At 35.9% G+C, this 26,569-nt stretch overlaps 1 protein-coding gene across 2 annotated transcripts in view; it reads left to right on the top strand.

The window, feature by feature from the left end:
- Nucleotides 1–26,569, top strand: part of ADAM10 (ADAM metallopeptidase domain 10) — a 135,257-nt gene that overhangs the window by 81,412 nt on the left and 27,276 nt on the right. For both annotated transcript variants that reach the window (XM_021694055.2, XM_044918316.1), the window contains 4 exons: nucleotides 9,648–9,797; nucleotides 10,989–11,081; nucleotides 14,118–14,301; nucleotides 22,074–22,237. In XM_021694055.2, the coding sequence (XP_021549730.1) occupies nucleotides 9,648–9,797; nucleotides 10,989–11,081; nucleotides 14,118–14,301; nucleotides 22,074–22,237 (591 nt within the window). The remainder of the gene's footprint in view (nucleotides 1–9,647; nucleotides 9,798–10,988; nucleotides 11,082–14,117; nucleotides 14,302–22,073; nucleotides 22,238–26,569) is intronic.

Here is a 26,569-nt window from a genome sequence, read left to right as displayed (position 1 = left end):
TACTGTACAGTACATTAATTATAGCACTATAAATGTATTTTCTCTTACTAGCTTACTTTATATATGAATAAAGTATATAATATATATTGTATGCAAAATATATGTTAACTATTTTTTTTTCAGTAAGGCTTCCAGTCAACAGCAGACTATTAGTATTTAAATTTTTGGGAAGTCAAAGTTTATATGCAGATTTTCAACTGTGTGAGAGGTTGGCATCCCTAATCCCTGGGTTGTTCAAGGATCAACTGGAGTTTAAAATACTCAATTAATCCAAAAGAAGGTAGGAGAAAAAAAAAAGGAAAAAAGAACATATAGGATAAATAGAAAATAAATAAAATAAGTTTAAATATAACCATGCTGATGATTACATTAAATGTAAATGGACTACCCACATTAATTTAAAAAGCTGAGATGGTAAGAGTGATTAAAGCAAGACCAAATCTGTCTAAAAGAAATGTAGTTTAAAAACATTTTTTTATAGATTTAAAGTCAATTAATTAACATATAATGTATTGTTAGTTTCAGAGGTAGAGGTCAGTGATTCATCAGTCTTATATAATACCAGTGTTCATTACATCACATGCCCTCCTTAATGTCCATCACCCAGTTACCCCATTCCCCCACCCCCTCCCCTCCAGCAACCTTCAGTTTGTTTCCTATGATTAAGAGTGTCTTATGGTTTGTCTCCCTCTCTGATTTCATCTTGTTTGATTTTTTCCTCTCTTCCCCTATGATCCTCCATTTTGGTTCTTAAATTCCACATATGAGGGAGATAATATGATAATTGCCTTTCTCTGATTGACTTATTTTGTTTCATATAATACACTCTAGTTCCGTCCACATCATTGCAAATGGCAAGATTTTATTTTTTTGATGGCTGAGTAGTATCCCATTGCACACACGTGTGTGTATGCATATATACGTATGTGTATATGCATACGCACACATACATATATATATACACACCATTATATACGCACACACATACATATATATACACCATTGTATATCACATCTTCTTTATCCATTCAGATGTCAGTGGACATCTTGACTCTTTCTATAGTTTGGCTATTGTGGACATTGCTGCTATAATCGTTGGGGTAAATACCCAGTAGTGCAATTGCTGGGTTGTAGGGTAGCTCTATTTTCAACTTTTTGAGGAGCCTCCATACTGTTTTCCAGAGTGGCTGTACCAGCTTGCATTCCCACCGGCAGTGTTAAGAGGGTTCCCCTTTCTCTGCATTCTCACCAACACCTGTTGTTTCCTGACTTGTTAATTTTAGCCATTCTGACTGGCGTGAGGTGGTATCTCATTGTGCTTTTGATTTGTATTTCCCTGATGCCAGGTGATGTTGAGCAATTATTTATGTGTCTGTTGGCCATTCGTATGTCTTCTTTGGAGAAATGTCTGTTCTTGTCTTCTGCCCATTTCTTGATTGGATTATTTGTTCTTTGGGTGTTGAGTTTGATAAGTTTTTTATAGATTTTGGATACTAGCCCTTTATCTGATAAGACATTTGCAAGTACCTTCTCCCAATCTGTTGGTTGTCTTTCGGTTTTGTTGACTGTTTCCTTTGCTATGCAAAAGCTTTTTATCTTGATGAAGTCCCAATAGTTCATTTTTGCCTTTTGTTTCCCTTGCCTTTGGAGACCTGTCTAGCAAGCAGTTGCTGCGGCCAAGGTGACAGAGGTTGCTGCCTGTGTTCTCTAGCATTTTGATGGGATTCTTTTCTCACATTTAGGTCTTTCATCCATTTTGAGTCTATTTTTGTGTGTGGTGTAAGGAAATGGTCCAGTTTCATTCTTTGGCATGTGGCTGTCCAATTTTCCCAGCACCATTTGTTGAAGAACCTTTTTTCCTTTGGATATTCTTTCCTGCTTTGTCGAAGATTAGTTGACCATAGACTTGAGGGTCCATTTCTGGGCTCTCTATTCTGTTCCATTGATCTATGTGTCTGTTTTTGTGCCAGTACCATACTGTCTTGATGATTACAAGCTTTGTAATAGAGCTTGAAGTCTGGAATTGTGATGCCACCAGCTTTGGTTTTCTTTTTCAGCATTCCTTTGGCTATTTGGGGTCTTTTCTGGTTCCATACGAGTTTTGGGATTATTTGTTCTAGCTCTGTGAAAAAAGTTGATGGTATTTTTTTTTAAAGATTTTATTTATTTGAGAGAGAGAGTGCAAGTGAGAGAGCACAAGGAGGGGGAGCAGCAGAGGAAGAGGGAGAAGCAGACTCCCCACTGAGCAGGGAGCCCAAGGTGGGGCTCTACCCCAGGACCTTGGGGTCATGACCTGAGCCAAAGGCAGATGCTTAACTGACTGAGCTACCCAGGCACCCCAAGTTGATGGTATTTTGATAGGGATTGCATTGAATGTATAGAGTGCCCTAGGTAGCATAGACCTTTTAACAGTATTTGTTCTTCCAATCCATGAGCATGGAACATTTTTCCATTTCTTTGTGTCTTCCTCTGTTTCTTTCATGAGTGTTCTATAGTTTTCTGAGTACAGATCCTTTGCTTCTTTGGTTAGGTTTATTCCCAGGTATCTTAGGGTTTTTGGTGCAATTGTAAATGGAATCGACTCCTTAATTTCTCTTTCTTCTGTCTTGTTGTTGGTGTATAGAAATGCAATTGGTTTTTGTGCATTGATTTTATTTCCTGCCATGTTGCTGAATTTCTGTATAAGTTTTAGCAATTTTAGGGTTTTCCACATGAAGTATCATGTCATTTGCAAAGAGTGAGGGTTTGACTTCTTTGCGGATTTGAATGCCTTTTATTTCTTTTGTTGTCTGATTGCTGAGGCTAGGACTTCTAGTACTATGTTGAACAACAGTGATGATAGTGGACATCCCTGCCATGTTCCTGACCTTAAGGGGAAAGCTCTTAGTTTTCACCCAATGAGAATGATATTCACTGTTGGCTTTTCATATATGGCTTTTATGATATTGAAGTATGTTCCCTCTGACCCTACACTGTGAAGAGTTTTAATCAAGAAAGGATGCTGTACTTCGTCATATGCTTTTCCTACATCTGTTTAGAGGATCATACAGTTCTTGTCCTTTCTTTTATTAATGTAGTGTATTACGTTGATTGATTTGCAGATGTTGAACCACCCTTACAGCCCAGGGATAAATCCCACTTAGTCGTGGTGAATAATCCTTTTAATGTGCTGTTGGATCCTGTTGGCTAGTATTTTGGTGAGAATTTTTGCATCCATGTTCATCAGGGATATTGGTCTGTAATTCTCCTTTTTGGTGGGGTCTTTGTCTTGTTTGGGGATCAAGGTGGTGCTGGCCTCATAGAAAGAGTTTGGAAGTTTTCCTTCCATTTCTATGTTTTGAAACAGCTTCAGAAGAATAGGTATTAATTCTTCTTTACATGTTTGGTAGAATTCCCCTGGGAAACCATCCGGTCCTGGACTCTTGTTTGTTGGGAGATTTTTGATTACTGCTTCAATTTCCTTGCTAAAAGAAATGCAGTTTAATGTAAAGACACAGATAGTTTAAAAGGATGGTAAAGCATGTATCATAAAATGCCAATCATAAGAATGTTAGAGTGACCATATTAATATTAAAGAAGGTGTATCAGTTCACAGAATATTACTGTGGACAAGGAGGGACCTTTTACTTTATCATGGAGAAATAATCCTAAACATTAGTTAATAATGCAGTTAGTAATAGAGCTGTGAAATACATTAAGCAAAAACTGACAAAACTGGAAGGATAACTGGAAAAATCTACAAATTATAGTTGGAGGTACACTTATTTCTGAGTAGAGAAGTTGACTGATACGTTGATAGAGCAAGTAGACAGAAAACCAGTTAGGATATAGGACACTTGAACACCACTCTGAACCAACCTGACCTAATTGACATTTATAGAGCTCTCCACTCAAAAGTAGCAGATCTACATTCTTTTCAAGTGTACATGAACATTTGCTAACATATGCTAGGCTATAAAAGAAGTCTCAATAAGTTTAAAAGGATTGAAATTATATAGAATAAGTTCTTGGGTCTTAAGGAAATTGAATTAGTAATCAATAACAAAAAATCTGGAAAATTCTGAAATTTTTAGAAATTATGTCACATCAAATAATGCAGTTGAGAACTATTTTGAAGTGAATAACAAAAACACAAAATAATAAAATTTGTTAGATTCAGCTTAAGCTGAATAATCACTGAAAGAAATTTAATGCAAGGAAAGTTAAAGGATGTTCTTTGGTTAGAAAAAGGATGGAAACCAGATGGAAATTTAGATCTATACAAAGAAGTGAAGAGTGCACAGGAAACATTTGCTAACAACAAAGAATGTGAAGTTTAAATGATCATATTAGAAAAGAAGAAAGTTCTAGAAATCAGTCACATAAGCTTCCACCTTAAAAAGCTAGACCGGAAAGTACAAATTAAACCAAGTAAATAGGAGGAATCAAGTAACAAGTAAGAGAGATATCAATGATATAAAAACAAGAGGAAATCAGTAGAAAAGATTAACTGATAAACTTCCATCTAGTCTGATCAAGAAATAAAGAGAAACCACAAATTAACAGTACCAGGAATGAAAGGGGATATTACTACACACATTAGTAGTTTAAATTTTGAGCACATTGAGCCAATAAATTTAACAGCCAATTTAATGGGCAAATTCCTTTACAGATACAAATTAAGAAAAACAAACAGAAATAGAATAGTAGGTGTGTATATGATGATATTAGATTGATACTTAATAATTTTCCATCAAGGAGTGTTCAAGCCCAGATATCATTTCACAATAGAAGTCTAAGCATTTAAGAAAGAAAAAAATACCGATCTTATACAAAGCTCTTAAGAAAATAAAGGAGAAGGGAAAACTTCTTAACACATTCTGTCAGAGCAGCATTACCCTGACGCCCACACCAGACAAAGACATTACAGGAAAACTAAACTACAAGCCAATATACCTTAGAAATATATATGCAAAATTTCTTAAACAAAATATTAACAAGTCAAACTCAGCAATATATAAAAGAAGATAACACATCATGATCATAGCATAATCAGGCAAGAAAAAGAAATGAAAGGCATACAGATTGTAAAGGAAATAAACTGCATTTATTTGTAGGTGACATTGAGAGTATGCTTAGAAAATCCTAATGAATCTAGGAAAAGTTATAAAATTAATAAGTAAATTTACCAAGGATATAGGATAGATACAAAGTCAGTATGAAAAAAATCAGTCGTATTTTATAAAATACCAATGAACATTTAGAAAATGAAATTTAAAAATCCCTCTAAAAATATCATTAAGAATATAAAATACGGGCGCCTGGGTGGCTCAGTTGGTTAAGCGACTGCCTTCGGCTCAGGTCATGATCCTGGAGTCCCGGGATCGAGTCCCGCATCGGGCTCCCTGCTCAGCAGGGGGTCTGCTTCTCCCTCTTCCCTCTCGTGCTCTCTGTCTCAAATAAATAAATAAAATCTTAAAAAAAAAAAAAAAAAGAATATAAAATACTTCGAATAAATTTAATAAAATATGCACAAGACATATATGAATACTATAAAACATTGCCAAGAAAAATTAACTTTCTAAATAAATGCAGAAATAAACTGTGTTTATTGTTTGGAAGACTCAGTGTGTCAGTTTTCCCCAAATTGTCAGTTTTCCCCAAATTGTTCTGTAGAGTCAGTCAGTGCAACCCCTATCAAAATCTCAATGGGGATTTATCCTGTAATTGATAAACTGATTCTCGTAGTTAGGCTGAAATGTAAAGAACCTAGAATAGCGAAAAGAATTTTCAAAAAAGAACAAAGCTAGAGGATTTTGATTTTAAGCCACAGTAGTCAAGATAGTGTCCTCTTGACCTAAGGAGAGTGTCCATAGGGTCAGTTGATTTTCACAAAAGTCCCGAGAAAGAGCAGTGTGACAAATGGTACTGGCATAATTAATTGGATATCCATATAGAAAAAAAAAAAATCAAACCTTAGCCTGTACACTACACCTTATATAAAAATGAGCTGAAAATAGATAATAAATCTGTATGCTTAAGACTAAAACTTAAAACTTCTAGAAAAAGAGAAACTTTTGTCACTTTGGCATAGGCAACAGTTTTTTAGGATACAAAAATACCCAACAAAATTTAATCAACTCGACTCTGTCAAATTAAAATCTCAAAAGACACAGTTAAGAAAATGTAAAAAGCCAATCAAAAACTAATGATGTAATGTATGGTGATTAACATAACATAATAAAAAAAAATGAAAAAAAAAAAAAAAGAAAATGTAAAAAGCCAGAGACTGTGCAAAAATGTCAGCAGTACATCTGACAAAAACTTCTCTAGAACATACAAAGAACTATTTTAACTTAAAAAAAATGCATGAGCTCCAGTTAAAAAATGGGCAAAGCATTTGAAAAGATATTTAAAAATATTTTGGATTTTGGGGTAGAGAAATACTTTGAATATGACATAAAATCTTTTAACTATAAAAAATTTGATATATTTCACTCTATGAAAATTAAGAGTAAAAGACACCTTAAAGCGAAGACAGTTATAAACTTTGAGACAGTATTCACAATACATAAAACTAATAAGGAATTGTTTTCAAGAAATAGAGTAATCCTTTTCCTGCTTAGAACAGCTAATAAAAACCAACCTGGCCTCAAAATATAAAATTTTCTTTTGGTTAAAAGATTTTATTTATTTGAGAGAGAGCGTGCACGTGTGTGCACACACGAGCACGAGCTGGTGGGAGGGCCAGAGGAAGAGGGAGAAGCAGACTCCCTGCTGAGCAGGAGCCAGATGTGGGGCTGAGCCACACAAGCACCCCGAAATACAATTTTTTTTTTTAAGATTTTATTTATCCGACAGAGTGACAACGAGAGAGGGAACACAAGCTGGGGGGGTGGGAGAGGGAGAAGCAGGCCTCCTGCCGAGCAGGGAGCCCGACGTGGGGCTCAATCCCAGGACCCTGGGATCATGACCTGAGCCAAAGGCAGACGCTTAACCAACTGAGCCACCCAGGCGCCCCATAAATCTTTTAAATATAAATATTTAAAAGTACCTATGTGTATGTTTATATGTGTGTCTGCATGTGCATGTTTGTGTGTGCGTTTGGAGGCATTGGAGAGAGAACAAGGCTGTGAGGAATTATGGGGCTGGATCTTAGGAAAATATGAGAATGCCTAGACAAGTGAGCATGGCCTTTGGGGCATCTTTTCTCCAGGTGTATTTTCTAGTTCCCGATAAGGTAGCTGAGAGACTGAGAAGCTGAGTAGAACTCTGCAGATTCTTGAGGCTAAGGATAAAAATAGTACTTACGGCCTTCTCAGAAGGGCTTTAGGTTGGGATCTTGAAGGGCTACTCCCTGGGAGTAAGGGTGAGTCAAAAAATGTCCTACCTCCTTCTGTCACAGGGATTAAAATTCTGTATCACAGCTGCTTGATGTCTAATTAGAGTAAGGTGATCTAGGATTACTAGTGCATCAAGCCTAACTGATTTCCAGAAGAAAAAATAAATCTTGTCTTGAGAAAGGTATCATCACCTGAAGCCTAAAATTGTATCTGAGGTTTTTCAATTACGTTGTCTGGCACTCAGTTAAAAATAATAAGCATATGAACAAACAAGACAACATGATGGAAGAACAAGAGGAGAAAACTATTGTATATTAAACATCAGTGATACAAGAATAAATGACACAGAGTATACACCCTCAGAGAGCTTACATTCTAGCTGGGATGCCAGACATGTAAACAACCTAAAGTTTTCCAGATAATGAAATGATCAGATACAGACTTCAACATGGTCAAGTACATAAAGATGGAATTTAAAATTACAGCAGAAAACTGAGAATGAAAAAAAAAGAGCCTGATGAAAATTCTAGAATTGAAAAGTATAACAGCAGAAATTAAGAATTTGGTGGGTTTAGAGCTGGATGGTATATCATAAGAAAATAGTGAACCACTAAGAAACAAAAGGATAGAAAAATACAAAAAAGATATAAGAGATAAGGGATTCCTTAAAAAGGTCTAGCATATGTATAATTGATATCTCAGGGGGAAAAAAGTGAGAGTGAAATAGGGACAGATATGGCAGAAAGTTTTCCAAATATGATAGAGGGTATCAACAAATTTGGTAAACCCTGCAATTAGAGTAGGATAAATACTTTCCAATGAAAGTAACACCCTAGCATATTATTAGAAAAGTCTAAAAACCAAAAGATATATACTCTTAAAAGCAACCAATAATAAAAGTCCAGTCACCTTCAAAGAAGCAGCAGTTGAAATGACAGCTCATTTTTCATTGGAGACTGTTGAAAACAGAAGACAGTGCAGTGTGCTGAAACTGAGTAATTGCCATCCTAGAATGCTGTACTCAGTGAAAATAGATAAAGGTAAAATGAAGGCAGTAACTGAGAGAACAAACATGGAGTTGTCAAGGGAGAAGGAAAGTATAAAATGTGAGTGTAAATTTGGAATTGTGGCTTAAAATCTAATTTAATTTGAATTCTCTGTTACTGTGTCATCAAAATTCACTTAAAATGGAGCTCTTAGATGTCAGCAAATGTTTAAGTGCTTGGGTTCAATAGCAGTGCTAATTCTTTAAACAAATACATACTGAATATCTACTGTTTGCCTGCCAAGTCTGTGTTAGGTGATAGCAGTATATTGAGAAGCAAACACAGAGGTAGTTTCTTCTTTCTGGAGCTCATATTCTAGTGGTTGAAGTAATGATGGTGGGCTAGGGACAGAAATTAAACCAATCACCACATAATAAACTAAAGTCGCACTATGTAAGGGACATGGGAATATGGTTCAGTGAGGTGGTATGATGGATAAATTGACCTTTGCTAAGTCGGAAGAGAGAAGTTAGCTAGGTCAGGAGAGACAATGGTAGTGTATGCAGAGACTGTGTCAGGAGACAGACGATGCTGGAGGATTGGAAAGAAGGCCTGTTTAGTGTAGCACAGAGAGCAAGAGTTGAGTTCTGTGGTAGATAGTCTCTCTCTTTGAAATAATATAGAATGAGAAGAAACTGGGCAGGTAAGCAGAAACTGCAATGCTGATTTGGTGGCACATGTAAAGGATTTAGGGCTTTATCCTTAGAGCAGGAGGAAGCCTTGAAATCTATTGTACAGGTGGGTAATATTTGCAAATTTGCATTTTGAAAAGATTGCATACAGTATGGAGAATAGAGTGAAGGCCAGTAGTGGATATGGATGGATTACATTGCTATTATTGCAGTATTCTAGGTAGTAAGTGATGGTAGCTTGGCCAGAGTTAAGGGGCATATTCCCTAGGTATTTAGGGGATCGATCTGACAGGGGTGGGTAATAGATTGAGTATTAGAGGGAGATAGAAGACTAGATATCAAAGTACTATAAACAACTATAAGACTTGCTTTATATTTAAATGATTACACATATTAAAAGGTAGGTTTTGAAAATGTTTAAAAGTGAAAGAATTGCTTGAATAAATTACAGATCATCTGTACAGTGGAATGTTATGAGGCTGAAAGCGAGGTTTATGAAGAATTTTTAACGGTGTGGGGGAATACCTGTGGTGTTCCATAATAAAATAGAATGTGAAAGTCTATATAATGTGTGTTCTTAGCTATGTAAATTTATAATAATAGTGAAGCATACTAATTATCAGAAATGACTTTTTTTTGACATATAGACACCTCAAGAAGAACATGCTGTTAATGGTCCAGAACACCTGAGGAAAAAACGTACAACTTCAGCTGAAAGAAATACTTGTCAGCTTTATATTCAGACTGATCATCTGTTCTTTAAATATTATGGAACACGAGAAGCTGTGATTGCCCAGGTATTTATAATTTTGCTACTATTTTAGGAGTTCTCATACTGTTTCATTACACCTCTATTTTCCTCTAAGAATTAAAGTTAAGGCATATCCCTTTTTTGAAAAAAACAAAACCATATTTTCAATAATTATAAAATATGTAGGATAAGTACACAGATGACTGAAAGACCAGGTGGGATATTTTAGAATTTATTTGACAGAGAGGGAGAGAGAGAGAGCACAAACAGGGAGTGGCAGGCAGAGGGAGAGGGAGAAGCAGGTTCCCCGCAGAGAAGGGGAGCCTGATGTGGGACTCAATCCCAGGACCCTGGGAGCATGACCTGAGCCGAAGGCAGACGCTTAACCAACTGAGCCACCCAGGTGCCCTAGAATTTAGCAAATCTTAATGTATCTTATTTATATTTGCATTACTTCCTCTCTCCCATCACCATCTAGAATAAATCTTTGTAAATTTATAGGGACCTTTTCTGTTTTTCACCGTTGTATCCCCAGCACCTAAAACAGTGCCTAGTATATAATAAGTGGTCAACAAAACTTAAAGATTATGTGTACTAGTGCAGCAATAGAAAGACTAAAGTCAGAGAATGACTGCATATCTTGACATTATCAGGGAAGTTTTTTGTTTTTGTTTTTTTTTTTGGAGGGAGAGAGTACGAGAGAGCGGGAGTGGGGCACGGGAGTGGGCAGAGGGAGAGAGCGAATCCCAAGCAGGCTCCACGCCCAGGGCAGAGCCTGATGTGGGGGCCCGATCCCACGACCCCGAGATTATGACCAGAGCTGAAATCAAGAGTCAGACACTTAACCCACTGAGCCACCCAGGCACCCCTATCAGGGAAGTTCTTACAGGAGATGTTTGAACTGAATCTGATGGATAAAGATACTCTAAGCATAAGGAAATAGCATGTGAAAAGGCACGGAGGTCTGACATTGCAAGATTGATTGAGGAAACAAAGTTTTATATGATTGAAGTAAGAGTGATGTTTGTTTCTGGCTGGAGAAGAGTCTGGAAAAGGTACAGAATCTTCCCTCTTAGCCCCAGCTCACTAATCTATTTCATCTTTTCATCCAGTATATGATGTAGACATTTTAAAATTTGAGTGTGGTGGAACATTGTTGATTCAGAAAATGGAAACTCACAGCCTTATTCACGTTTTAATATTGCTCTAAAATGTTCTTCTTTTTTTAAATCTATAGATATCCAGTCATGTTAAAGCGATTGATACGATTTACCAGACTACAGACTTCTCTGGAATCCGTAACATCAGTTTCATGGTGAAACGAATAAGAGTAAGGAATTTCAATAGTTCAGAACTTTAAGAAAGAGAAACAATAAGGACCGTGTTTATAAAAAGAAAAATGCTTTTTACTTCATTTTTATGCATTAATAGTTTAAATTGTTTTGCTGATCATTTATCTTTACTCTTGGCTTTTACACAACATGCGCAGACGCACACACAGACACACACAGGGATACTAGGTTTATCATAAAAATGAAATCTATAGGGCTTTAATCTGGACTGCAAAAGAGGTACTGTCATCCTGTATTCTGTCTGATTAACATGCCAGTTAGAAAGCCCTAGTCTCTCAAGAACTACAGATAGAGTACTTGACATTCCGCACCCCTCTTATCATTTCCCAGGTGTTTTTTTTTTTTTTTTTTAAGATTTTATTTATTTATTTGAGAGAGAGAGAGCACAAGATGGGGGAGGGTCAGAGGGAAAAGCAGACTCCCCACTAAGCAGAGAGCCCGACACGGGACGTGATCCCGGGACTCTGGGATTATGACCTGAGCCGAAGGCAGTTGCTTAACCAACTGAGCCATCCAGGCGCCCTATCATTTCCCAGTTTTTAAAGATTTGCCTTGTGCAGTATTTTTCAGTGTGTGTCCCATTTGGTGCTCTAGAGGAGGGAAGGATAGATAGAATGGTTAAATAAAATTGGAAGTTGGAAAAACACTTAGTACTATGCTCTCTTCTTGTAAATTCATAGTACAGACTAACATATCTCAAATTTTGATAAGTCCTTCAGGAGAGAAACTCATAATTTTCAAAACTAATTTGACCATGGAACCTTTTCTGTATTAATGTCAACTGAGAGTCCAAAGAACTGTAAAACACATTTTGAGAAATGCTCACCTAGAGCCACAGGTTCACTCATGATTAATTTTAATGTTATAGATTTAAATAAGTAGATATTAAATTACTAACAAAATTGGGTTGTTTGGGCACCTGGGTGGTGGCTCAGTTGGTTAAGCGACTGCCTTCAGCTCAGGTCATGATCCTGGAGTCCCAGGATCGAGTCCCTCAGCGGGGACTCTGCTTCTCCCTCTGATCCTCTTCCCTCTTGTGCTCATTGTCTCTCATTCTCTCTCTCAAATAAATAAATAAAATCTTTAAAAAAAAAAAATTGGGTTGTTTAATAAATTTTCCAAATGTGAATTCTTTCTATGTGTATAGGCTTTTAAGAATCTGAATTGATAAAGCTAGATAAATAGCTTGAGTTTAAAAAAAAAAATCATTTTACAAAAGTATTTGCCATAAGGTTTCTTTATATTTGTGCTCCTAATTTTCTTAAAATATGATTGACTAATTCATAGTTTTTGTTCATGCATGTTATATATTTAATAGCATAGTTAAAGATGGCCCTTAGTAATATGATTAAATGTTAAATTGGAGTTTAAGGTGAAGTGTGGTTTGTAGATAAACAATATAAGAATTGTTCATAATCAGTTGCTTTCATGTATTTTGAGAGTAACTGAAGTCCTTAAATGAGCAAGTAAAAGTGATAATAATTATTGTTTAGTTGGCAAAGCAATAAAATGCAAGCTAGTGAAAAGTAAAGAATACCAGAACAAATTATAGTGAAGCATTTTTTTTTTTAGTACAATGATTTGCACTATGAAGAAATGCATGTATATGAATGGATAGTGTGGCATTTGGTTGTTTTCAAGCTTTTAACTAAATCTCATCTGAAGATTCCTTCTGACCCATTAATTTGAAATTTATATCAGTAAACACTTAAATATTATCTCATTTTTAATATAGGTAACTACAACTTAGATACAATTTTTATTTGTAGCCAATATTAAAAAAATCTCAAGGAATTTCATTTCACTATTTAGTGGGAAAAAGCCATCTATAGCATGTCTCTAAGCATGGGCTATTTATAATATATAGTGTGATTGCTTTTGGATTTTTTTGTGTTAGATGACCATTACTGATTGTTTTTAGTTGTTAATAGATAAACCATAAATCTGTCCTTAAGCAGTTGCCCGCAGTAGTGTTTTTGCGATCCTGCTTCTGAGTCTCTTGGTTTTACTGAAGGGTGTGGAACCTAGAAAGACCTGCAGTTACCATTTTATCAACTGTTATATCCTCCCTTTACTACTAACATTTTCAATAGACTGAGGACTGCCTTGTAAAAAAATGTTTACTTTCATGCATATCCCTTTTTATTCTGTATCAACAGTTGTATAGTAATTTTCTGACTTACTTGGGGAAAGCCAAATTGTTCTAGAACTTCAGAGGACAGGCAGGGGTCTCTGAAAGGAGGCAGAGGCTAATAAATGAAGTTTCTGTTTAGTAGAACAAGTAGAATCAGTTCAGTAGAACTGATTATTCTTCAGATTGTGAAGGAGGAACCTGCACTAGGAGTACAGTAGCTAAGTATCAAAAGAACATTCTGGAGGAACTGAGCTTGATACAGTGAGAGAAGAGAATGGGGAGTAAAAAAAAAAATTCTTGCCCACGTTCAGGGAAAAAAATTGAACTTGCATTTTGTTGGGCTTGACTCCTATGATTTTAGGCAAGCAGAACCAAGGAAATGATTTGGCTGTTGAATTGACGGTCTTGGGTTTGATATCAATTTCATGTTCTAGTAATTAGCTAAAATTTAGGGGTTTATATCCTTATACTTTCCACCATGTGCAGGAGATTAGTACTGAAAGAGACTTGCTCACATGATTAAATTTGAGAAACTGTACTTCCTTTATTAGAAGTTTTGAAAGCAGAACTTGTTTTTCCATCCTAAGTGTTCATTGTTTAGAAATTCGGTCAATACTTGCCCAGAAATTTTTAACATACTCAATTTTAATTCTCCTACTCAGCCTTTCTTTTTTCCTTTTTTTCTTTTTTTTTCTTTTTGGTTTCTATGAGCAGCTCAGGGATGGGGGCAGTGGGAACAGTTGTAGAAGCCTTAATTCAGGCCTGATTTCCCTTGGGTTCCAAGCATATTGTCCAGGCGGATGCAGAAGGTGAGCAAAGACTTTACACATAGGCTCTGCTAACATTAATTGCCTATTTAAATAGTTGTCTTGGATTTTAGATCAACACAACTGCTGATGAAAAGGACTCTACAAATCCCTTCCGTTTCCCAAATATTGGTGTGGAGAAGTTTCTGGAATTGAATTCTGAGCAGAATCATGATGACTACTGTTTGGCCTATGTCTTCACAGACCGAGATTTTGATGATGGTGTTCTTGGTCTGGCTTGGGTTGGAGCACCTTCAGGTAGTTTATCCAACTATGTCTTGGCTTAATACTTGAAACAAGCAAGTTTCAGGGCACACTGAATTTTATAAAAGTATAGTAGAAACTGATGCCTGTACAATATCTTAATTTAAAGAGCTTGAGTTAGGCAAGAGTCATAAGCATAGTGTAAGTAGAAAAATAGGTGGAGTAGCTTTTTATTTTGAAATGAGTACTAACAGGGAGATAGCCTGACATTTGGTACATTCAGTGGCTGAAATAATTTCATGAGGAAAAAGTGGTACTTATTTCTGAAAACAAAAATGAAATACTAATTTTTTCATAGAAGTTAATGTTATTAATTAAAAAAAATATTTTTCTGGGAAAGAGGTCCTTAGAATTAAAAGGGGAAAACTATGTTCTTGCTTCTGTTCTGCAATGAGATAGAGAGCAGAGAAACCCCAGTCAGAAGCAGTAGGTAGAAAAGAAAGACTGCCCTTATTATTATTTTATTTATAGCCTTTATTTTAACAAAAGGTAAGTGTTGTCTGAAAAGAGATGGAAGCAGGAGGCCCCAGTACCCCCAGCTCCACTAACCTCAGCACCTGGGCCCAAACTCTGCTGGGGTCTTTGCCTTAGCCATGGAAACTGTTGTCACTAACAAAACTGGGATAGGATAATCCCCTTCCCCTTACAGTGGGGGTAGGGGGACTGTAATTTACAGTCTAATAAATTTAGGAACCTAGTTTAGAGAAACACAAATTTATTAGTTGAAAGATTGGGTAGAAACAATCCCAGACTCTTTGAATATAAATTTTGCCATATAGAGTTTGATCAGTAGTCTGTTATCTTCTGAGCTATATATGGTAATATCTCTTTCTTCTGATGCATCGTTTCTATCTTTTTAAAAGATAGAATGCTTTATGCAGGGTAAGGGAAGCTTTTCTATTCCTGTTCTTTAATTAGTTTATTGTTTGATCTGTGATGTATATTTTAACATCTTAAGTAGTAGTATATTTTAGCTTTTATATTTCTTGCTTTATTTTTAAAGTGAGCAATGAATATTACTTTCACAATTTTCAAAGCTTCTTTTGTTTTTCTTCCACATTTTCATGATGTCATTAAGGTGCAAATTTATGTCATGAACTATATATCATAGTACAGTATTTTTGGAGATTTATATTTGTCTCTTAGGTTGATCTGTCCTGGTTTTGTGTTACTTGCATTGTCAGCAGATTGTATAATCTCACTCTTTCCTATGATAATTTTACGTTTTATAACTTGTATATTCTGAAATTTCTTTTCCTCTTCTTGAATAAGTTGGATGATTTATTATAAAGTTTATGGTTTCTTCTACTTATTCATTAGTAAGTACTGTGAAAATTCAAGGGTTCATTTGATTCTTTGTTGTAAATTACCATTAGTATACTAAATTACTGTATTTTCAAAGTGTGTTCCTTAACTATAACAACATCAGCATCACCTGGGAACTTGTTAGAAATGCAAATTTATGGACCCCACCCAAGTCTACTGAATCAGAAACTCTAGGTGTAAAGCGCAATAGTCTTTGGTTGAACAAGGCTTCCAGCTGATTCTGATTCACATTCAAGTTTGAGGACTACCATATTCATATTTTTGTCTCTAAGGAAACTTACTCATAGAATGGCTTCTGGGCAAGTGATTGGATGATTTCAAACCAGAAACTGTTTTACATTTTCAGCTTCAGACTTTTGTTCATTAGGAATGTAATGCTCCTGAAGGAGCTTGGTCAGTTTTTTAAAATCTTCAGATAGCCTCATGTCTATAGATGCAAAAATAGACTGTATTTTTAGGATAGTTTTAGATTCACAGAAAAATTGAGCAAATAGTATAGAGAATTCATGTACACCCCACCCATACATATTATTAGCAGCTTGTATTAGTATGGTACATTTGTTACAATGAACAAACCTATAGTTTCATTATTGTTAACTGACGTTTGTAGTTGATTCAAATTTTTTAGTTTTTACCTAAGGTCTCTTTTTTGTTCTAGGATCTCATCCAAGAAACCACATTACATTTAGTTATCATGTCTCTTTAATCTTTTCTTGACTATTAGAGTTTCTTAGACTTTTTGCTTTTGATGATTCTTGACAATTTTGAGGAGTACTGGTCAAGTATCTTGTGGGATGCCCCTCTGTTGCAGTCTCTTTGATGTTTTTCTCATGATTAAATTAGGGTAATGGGATTGGAGGACAGTTAGCCTTTATATCTAGTTATTTTGATATTTGGACCACCATTTATGGTGCTGCTCATTTTACTGAACAGCAGCGGGCAAAGTTCTCGACTGAAAGTCAGACATATGACTTGTATTTTTGTCATAGGTTCTTCATCTGATACCCTCTTCCTTTACTCTATGTTAAACCCCCAACTCCAGTTCTTAGAAACCTTTTTCTAAGAGCTGTTGGGAAGGGGCTAGGGAGAGACAGAAGAATGGGGACCAGAGTGGAAAAGAGAAGGGATCTTTGTTCTTTTTTTTTTTTTCCCCAATATTTTATTTGAGAGAGAGAGCCCAAGAAAGAGCAGAGAGCACAAGCAGGGAGGTGGGGAGTGGGGCAGAAGCAGACTCCTCACTGAGCAGGGAGCCCGATGTGGGGCTCCATCCCAGGACCCTGGAATCATGACCTGAGCCTAAGGCAGACGCTTAACCAACTGAGCCACTCAGGCACCCAACATTGTATCTTTTTATAGGGAATAATATATAATTGGTTTTATTGATTATTTCAGTACCCTTCTGAGGTGTAGGTATTATTACCTCCATTCTGCAGATGAAGAAACTTGGATTTAGAGACTTTGTGACTGACCCAGAATCACACAGAACCCAGAGTCTAGACCTTTTGACTCTAGGTTCAGTGCATTTGGTAGTTATTCTACTAAATATTATATACTGTAATATCCTAGCTTTTTCTAAGATGTTTCTGATAAGAAGTTGAAATGTTTCCTGCATCTTAGTAGAGGTTTTGTATTGTTGGAATCCATTTTTTTGGAAGAGGAGTTCTAAAAGAATTCTACTCTTTATTTTTTTATTTTTATTTTTATTTTTTTAAGATTTTATTTATTTGAGAGAGAATGAGATAGAAAGCATGAGAGGGGGGAGGGTCAGAGGGAGAAGCAGACTCCCTGCTGAGCAAGGAGCCCGATGTGGGACTCGATCCTGGGACTCCAGGATCATGACCTGAGCCGAAGGCGGTCGCTTAACCAACTGAGCCACCCAGGCGCCCCAAGAATTCTACTCTTTAATATTTAGACATCATTTTGGGTAATTGTCATGGCATAATGGGAAGAGCACTGTTTTGGGAGCTAGGAGACTGGGTTCTGTCTGTTCTCTCTAAATTTAGGTAAATCATTTTGCTTCACTGTGTTTATTTTTCATTGTAATTTCTTCTCTCTTGTCCTTTTTTGAGACCACATTTCTGTTTACAGATCTTAGTAATTTTTGTGGTTATCTGTTTATTAAAAAGTACCATTTCATAGCTGATCTGTTCAGCTTGTCATCTGTTACTGTTTCTTAGTTTTTTCATTTTTATTTGGCCTAATTAATTTTGATTTTGTTGTATTATTTAGCTTAGTTTCATTTAATTCTGCAGATATTTTACTACAAATAGATGGTGGTGTGGAGGGTTTTGTTGTGATGTTAATTTTCACAGAATATTACTCAAATTATTAGCTATAGTCTTCACTGACTCAGTTAAGCTGGGTAAAGCAGTAAAAGTTGAAACATTTGAATAGTAGGTTTCTTGTTTTTAAGTCTTCTTACACTACTTTTCTTATTTAATATCATACTGTAGTTGGGTACTGCCTTGGGTTTCTTTAATCAGGAAAACAGCACCTCCTGCCCAACTCCATAATTAGTGGAAACAACTAGTGAGCTGGGCTGGCTTGGATGCTCCCATTTGAAATTATACAGAGATTGGAAGGGAGTCTGGTCTTCCAAACAAAGTCATTGTTGATTATGAATCTGACAGGATTTCTTTAAACTTTTCTTTGTATGAGCACAGTTCTGTGTTAAGCAGGTAGCCTCTTATCATTTAATTTAGAGACTGAAGCATTGATTCCTTAACTAAGTAAATTCCTTATATTAGATAATCTTTTTATTTTACTTCATTTGTGGCACCCTTCCAACATGCCTTTTGAGAGGGGCCATTTTTTTTTTTTAATAAGGTGCATTCTGTTCATATATTATCCTTCTTAATGTTATCCTAATGAACATAGTCTCAGTTTGGGCAAGCCACTGAGTAAGGCTATCTCTGGAATTCATCTCCGTAGTTAATCCTGAACCATTTGGTATTCCTCTGACCATTTGTGGAGAACATTTTTTGAGACATTTCAATTGTTAGCAATAGTCTCTTCTGTTTTTCTTAGTTTAGAAATTTTAGTTTGATTTTACATATTAGGATTTAAGGGCATACAGAGCTCAACTTAGGGTTCTCAAGATAACCCACAGCCTATCAAATTCTTAACATGTTGTTTAAAAGTCTAATTATAAGGCTGGGAGATTTACATCATTAGAATATTACAACAGGACAGTTAATACTGGCATTTTGTGCAGTCTGGATTGTTCCATGCAGGATGTTTAACATCTCTCGTCCCTCCCTATTACTTGTGAATGCCGCTCTCCAGACATGAAAGACAAAGAAATGCCCTAGGACATTTCCTGATAACCTGTCAGGGATTGGAACTATTGTCTGGTTCAAAATTACTGCTCAGATTAATATTGCATGATCAGTATGCTACTGTTAAGTTTTAAGTGTTTAGGCCTGCTCACATCAAAACTGTACTTGTGGACTCTGTCAGGGTATTATGTTATATTATCCAGTTTTTCTAATTTGGGGCCTGGGGTGGGGGTCTGTTTTAAAGTTTAGGAGTGATATTCTGTGATTTTAGCTCTCAGGCTGTACTGTAGATAAAAAAAATGTCATTATCCTTCTTTGTTGGTTATTGAGCCATCTATCCATCAGTAATAGCTTTTAACTCAAAATAAAAAAATTTTACCCTTCTCATTATTATTCACAATTTGTATTTTGTAATGATGACTACATGTAGTAAAATTTTAAATGTATAATATAAAGCAGTACTGAACTTGTGCTGTGGTTTACCTATAGGTATATATGATATCACTGATTGAGTTTCTGGCACATCAGAACTAGTTGCATTGTTTTGTAAAAAATTAAACCATAACTTAGCACTGGGTAATGTATGGAATTGTTGAATCACTATATTGTACACCTGAAACTAACGTAACACTTTATGTTAACTATATTGGAATTAAAAAAATTAGTGCACTACTGCCGAAAAGAAATTAAACCATAACTTATAAAATTAAATATAGTCTTATTTTTTCTGTATAATTGAGTTATTTTAACATGTTAATTAGTTTGTAACAAATATTAAACTTTTCTGTAAGTGATACACATTAAAACCAAAAGCATTTACTAAGACGTTAAACATGATGTAAAATTACAAAGACTATATTTCAGAAGAGTACATTCAAATTTATGTCTGATCTTCCCTTAAACTGTATAGACCTTAAAAATATAGAAAAATATATTATCAGAGTTTTTAATACATGCTATTTATTTTTTCCTTTTTTTAACTGATAGAGATTTACAGTGTGGAGTCTTTTGTGCTTAATTCAAGTTTGACAGTACTGCATTGGACCAATTTGCATATGATAGATCTTCATTAAGGCAGGATATTAATTTACTATTTGTTTAAAACTATTACATACAGAATGCTTATTCATATCTTTTCTAATTTCTAGAAGTAGTGATACAATCCTTAGGACTCATCTCCAAAAGTAGAAGTTGCATAAGAAAATATATTAAATATTCATAAATCATTTGCTGTCAGTTTTCTTTGTAGAAAAGGTAGTAAGTTCTGAATATCATAAAGGCTCTCCATCTTGTGCTGGTTAAAATCTGCATATGGCTCAGTCTTTCATTTTACTTTTCTGTGGAGGTTGTTATTTTAGCTTCCTAAATCATAACAGTAATTCATATTTATGTTCAACTTGTGTTAAATTTATTTATGAGAGAGAGAGAGAGTGAGAGAGAGCCCATGAGGGGGGTAGGGTCAGAGGGAGAAGCAGACTGCCCACTGAGTGCGGAGCCTGATGTGGGGCTCGGTCTTGGGATTCTGGGATCATGACCTGAGCCAAAGGCAGACGCTTAACTGACTGAGCCACCCAGGTGTCCCTGTTAAATTTACTTTCTAATGTTAAAATGAATGGGTAGCAATTGTAGTGTCATGCCATTCTTGCAAATCTATTTTAAATTGCCTTCTATTATATGCTTTATCAGGGATTATAAACATTAGATTTTTTAATGGCTTAATAACTTGGTTGTAATTTTGCATATAGAAAGCTAATTTGAAATAACTTGATCAGTTATGAGAATATCCTAAAATTTGATTGTATTTTAATTAAAAAAATCAAAGAGAAACACTTTACATGTGAATGTAAACTAAAGAATTCTCGCTAAGAGTCTTTAACAGAGTTACTAAAAGAACTGTGTTCTTCTCAGTACAGTGTACATACAGACAAGGGTTGGTCAGCCAGTTTCTGATTTTCCCATTGTTCTTTTTTTAATTTCTTACATTAACTGCCTTTAGATGTACAAGTACTTTCATTTTGGCATTAGGCTATTTTGGAAAGTTACTATTATGGAACAGGTGAACTACAAAGTGATTTAATATGTATCATAGAAGTAGTGTTATAGGTTTTCTTTTACAATTTGAAAGTATTCTCAAGACACATTGGAAAATCATAATTCAGCTTTTGAACTTATTTTGACAAAAATTTCAAACCCGCTGAAAAGTTGCAGGAATAGTATAGTGAACTCCTGATAGATTAATCAGTCAGCGTTTTTCCACATTGCTTTCTTCCCCTTCCGTACATCTTCTGTCCTTCCTTTCTTCCCACTCCCCATTTCTTGCCCACTGGACGTATTTCCTTCTCCCCCCTGCCCCCGCTTTCTTGAAGTATAACTGACAAAATTGTAAGATACCTCAAGTGTGCAACATAATGATATGATATTCATGTACATTCTGAAAGGATTCCCCCATTGAGTTAACACATCTATCACCTCACATTTATTTTTGGTGAGGATGTTTCAGTTTTACTCTCTTTGCAAATTTCATTTTATACAACACAGTGTTATCAACTATAGTCATCATGTTATACATTAGATACTTAGACCTTACTCATTTTATAATTGGAAATTTGTACCCTTTTACAAATCTCTCTCTATCCCCCTACTTCCTTGCCAGCCCCTTGCAACCACTAATGGTTTTCTTTTTAAAAAAATATATGTATATTGCCTCTCAAGATAGTGAATCATGTACTCCTGTGCATTACTACTATTATTTGTGGAAGTGACTTTCTCAGAATCTACTTGAGAATATTTTGTTCAACTTTCATTTAAATTAAATGTGTTTTTTTTTTCTTTCTTTTTTTTAAGAGAAGGCATAGGCTTTGCTTAAATACGGGTATATTCAAATTTAACAGAAACTTTTGTTTGCTAAATTAATGGGAGCAAAAATTAGGGAATATTTTGCTTATGAAGAACATTTCCTTAAGGGCCTTGTACGAAGTCCTGGGAGTTTCTTTAGGTGAGCCATTCAAACTTATTTGAAATGACTTCCTAATCTTGGACAAAAGAAACTTTTGAGTATTTGATATGTGTGGGATATATAAAATGTTTTAATTTAATATATATTAGAAAGTTATTTTGGGGGGTAAATAGATGCTAATTTAGCCATCTTTTGTTCTGAATTAGGAAGCTCTGGAGGAATATGTGAAAAAAGTAAGCTGTATTCAGATGGTAAGAAGAAGTCCTTAAACACTGGAATTATTACTGTTCAGAACTATGGGTCTCATGTACCCCCCAAAGTCTCTCATATTACTTTTGCTCATGAAGTTGGACATAACTTTGGATCTCCAGTAAGTATTGCCTAATTATAAGATTTTTTTAAAGTTACTAAATTTTATGTTGAGTGATTTGTTTGTTTACATTGAATACAAGTACCTATGGATGTTTAGTTGGTTTTTTTTTCTTTAATTGAAGTATAGTTGACTGTTTAGTTTTTATATATTGGAACACAGGAATGTACTTGACACTACTGAAAGGGAGGAAGATAGAATATTTGCAAGTCAAATAAGAAAAGTAAGCATAACAATGCAGGATTCTATGAAGGCAAGGAACTGTTCATTCACTTCTCTGTCTGCTAGTCCTAGAACAGTGCCCACCAGCAGGGGGAAGGGCAGAGGGAGAGGGAGAGAATCTTAAACAGGCTCCACCCACAGTGTGGAGCCCTACCTGGGTCTCAATCTCACGACCCTGAGATTGTGACCTGAGCCAAAATAAAAAGTGGGATGCTCAACCAACTGAGCCACCCAGGCTCCCCTCACTTTTCATTGTTTAAAGTGCATTTTGAATGTTAGCAAACTGTGGAGTGGTTTTTTTGCTTGGTTTCTGTTAAAGCATTATCAGGGTTTGTTAGATTTGTCTTTCTCTATTGTGGATTAATATTTTAAAATTTTTCAGTGTGATACTCAAAATTTTTCATACTTTAATGTACACAGAAGTTGAGAAAAATAGTGCAATAAATTCTTACATGCCCATTATCTAGAATAGGAGTCAGTAAACTTTTTTTATAAAGAGCCTGCTAGTAAACATTCTAAGTTTTGGAGGTAACATTTGGTCTCTGTTGCATATTTTTCTTTGTTGTTTTTACAATCCTTTAAGCATGGAAAACCATTCTTAGCTTAGGCCATATAAAAATGGGCTGTTGGGCTCCCGTTTGCCAACTGCTGATTCAGATTCAACAGTTATCAAGATGTTGCCACATCTCCTTTCTGTGTGTTTCTTTCTTTTTGTAAGGTATTAGAAGCAAATTTATTCACCCTTACATATTTCAGTATACATCCCTAAAAATTTAGACATTTTCTTTCTTTTTTTTTTTTTTAAAGATTTTATTTATTTATTTGACAGAGAGAGACACAGTGAGAGAGGGAACACAAGCAGGGGGAGTGGGAGAGGGAGAAGCAGGCTCCCCGCAGAGCAGGGAGCCCGATGCGGGACTCGATCCCAGGACCCCTGGGATCATGACCTGAGCTGAAGGCAGTCGCTCAACCAACTGAGCCACCCAGGCGCCCCTAGACATTTTCTTACATAACCCTAATGTGGTTATGATACCTGACAAAATTAACAATTCTTTGGTGTCATTTAGTACTCAGTCCATCATATTGATTTTCAAGTGACCTAAAGATTGATGCACACAGAAATACAAAATACTGAAAGATAGTCTCTTTGTGATTTTGGTAGGGCTTATTAAATAACAAATTTGGGAAAATATCATTTGACAACTATGTGCATTAATTTTACTTGTACCATATCACTTGTAAAAATGGAAATTTTCATGAGTTTAGAAAAATACTATATAGTTGGAGCTTAAAATCCTCAAATGCACTTCTCTAATTTTCTCCCAGTTTGTAAAATGGAAGTGCCATCTCACTAAAGTTGCAAGTCCTTCTTCTTCTAAGTCCCTATCAGAAATTGATAGATTATTAATGTTCTTGGATGAACTATTTAAAATGTGTTTAATCTCTCTGCCTCTTGAACTGCTTTTCTGATCTTTTGTTTGTTTTGTTCTTGAGATCAATACGTTTTTTTTTCTTATTAGAGGTTTAAAACTTTGAAAGCAGTATCTCTTTGCAGCAAATGGACATTATGTGATCTGTCTTATTTATTTATTTATTTGAGAGAGAGCGTGAGCATGAGCGAAGGAGAGGGAGAAGCAAACTCCCCGCTGAGCAGAGAGCCTGACGTGGGGCTTGATCCCAAGACCCAAGGATCATGACCTGAGCCAAAGGCAGACGCTTAACTGACTGAGCCACCCAGGCAACCCACACTATGTGATCTGTTCTTAAAAGAGTAATTGAAATTGTAGAGATGAGCAGAGAACTATTGCTTATGGTTAGTTTGTTTTTTCAAGGGCAAGTAAATGTTCTCTTTTCTCTCTCAGTCCCCTTGATTCCAACCCTTGCTAGGGGAGTTGTAGTACCCTTCAGCTACTCCTCTGTCCTTTAGTCTAGGGCCTCCCCAATTTTTTTCTTCTATTTATATTTTATTTGTTTATTTTTTAAAATTAACACATAATGTATTATTGGTTTCAGAGGTACAGGTCTGTGATTCATCAGTCTTATGTAATACCCAGTGCTTATTACATCTCGTGCCCTCCTTAATATCTATCACCCAGTTACCCCATCCCTCTACCCTCCTCCCCTCCAGCAACCCTGTTTGTTTCCTGTGATTAAGAGTCTCTTATGGTTTGTCTTCCTCTCTGATTTTGTCTTGTTTTATTTTTTCCTCTCTTCCCCTATCATCCTCTGTTTTATTTCTTAAATTCCACATATGAGCGAGATCATATAATTGTCTTTCTCTGATTGACTTATTTTGCTTAGCATAATACTCTCTAGTTCCATCCATATCATTCCAAGTGGCTAGATTTCATTTCACATCTTCTTTATCCATTCATCTGTCAATGGACATCTGGGCTCTTTCCATAGTTTGGCTATTGTGGACATTGCTGCTATAAACATTGGGGTACAGGTGCCCCTTCGGATCACTACATTTGTATCTTTGGGGTAAATACCCAGTAGGGTAATTGCTGGGTTGTAGGGTAGCTCTATTTTCAACTTTTTGAGGAACCTCCATACTGTTTTCTAGAATGGCTGCAGCAGTGTGCATTCCCACCAACAGTGTAGGAGGGTTCCCCTTTCTCTGCATCCTCATCAGTATCTGTCATTTCCTGACTTGTTAATTTTTAGCCATTCTGACTGGTGTGAGGTGGTATCTCATTGTGGTTTTTTCTTTTTTCTTTTTTTTTTTTTTAAGATTTTATTTATGTATTTGACATAGAGCACAAGCAGTGGGAGCAGCAGGCAAAGGGAGAGGGAGAAGCAGACTCCTTGCTAAGCAAGGAGCCCGATGCGGGGCTCGATCCCAGGACCCTGGGATCATGACCTGAGCTGAAGGCAGCGGCTTAACCAACTGAGCCACCCAGGCGCCCCTCTCATTGTGGTTTTGATTTGTATTTCCCTGATGCCAAGTGATGTAGAGCCTCCCAAATTTTAATATGCATACAAATTACCAAGGGTCTTAAAATACAGATTCCATTTTCGGGGGTGGGGGGCAAGTTTCTGCATTTTTTAATTTTTAAGTAGGCTCCAGCTCGGGGCTTGAACTCACGACCCTGAGATCAAGACCTGAGCTGAGATCAAGAGTCGGATGCTTAGCCAGCTGAGCCACCCAGGTGCCCTAGTTTTTACATTTCTGAGACATTCCAAGGTGATGCTGTAGCTGCCCCTGGTCTGCAGACCACACTTGGAGTAGGGAATCTAATCTTTTCTCTTTTCATTTCCTGTCTAATCTATTCCCTGCCCAGCTGCCAGAAATTTTTTTTTAGTATATTAATTTTATATTACTTACGGCTTTTTGTTTAATGGATAAATTGGTTTACGTTCTTTGCCTACCCTGCTGTCTTTTCCTCTCATACCAGACTACTTTTAATGACTCTACCATGCTCAGTCACACCCCATTCCTTTGTGCATGTTGTTCATACTACCATATATACACAGTAGTGCTTACTGTTAAATTACTTATAAACTAAGAGCAGCCAGAACTATATATTCCTGAGCCCGTGTCCCTTGACATCTTTATCTGAAATCTGTCTTTATCTCTCCTGTTGTACATCTGTACTATGTCGGTGTTACTTTCTCTCTGAGTGGTACACACTGTCGCTTATATTTATTTATTTTATCTCAAATCTTTATTGTACACCTTTTGTTAACCACTTTATAAGCTTTGTCTTGGGAAGTTGTAATCATAAATGAGACAAGTTTCTGTCTCTCAGTATGAAAGTTATAATATGTACTTGCTCTTACCAAATTAATCTTTGTCTAGGTTATAGTTCTGATTGTTTTGATCATGTCACTTCAGTTTACAACCTTATTTCCTGTACCTGCTGATGTTGCTGATAGTTTCCTTATCTTAGCATTTAGGGTTTTCCATCTTTTGGGTTTAAGTGTATTTCCAGTGTTAACTGCCCTCTCCTGTCAGATTAAGTTATTTATAGTCCTTTAAAATTTTCCTTTTGCCAGGAAGCCAATTCCTTCACATCTCTGCCTACTGAAATCTTGATCCATGTTATATAATGTAAATTGATAGAGCCCTTCTGTCAGTCATTTGTCATTATGTATCAAGACCCTTAA

This window comes from Neomonachus schauinslandi, chromosome 9 (genome assembly GCF_002201575.2).
Source record: "Neomonachus schauinslandi chromosome 9, ASM220157v2, whole genome shotgun sequence".
NCBI classification, from domain to species: Eukaryota; Metazoa; Chordata; class Mammalia; order Carnivora; family Phocidae; genus Neomonachus; species Neomonachus schauinslandi.
This window is presented reverse-complemented; position numbering and strand designations above follow the sequence as displayed.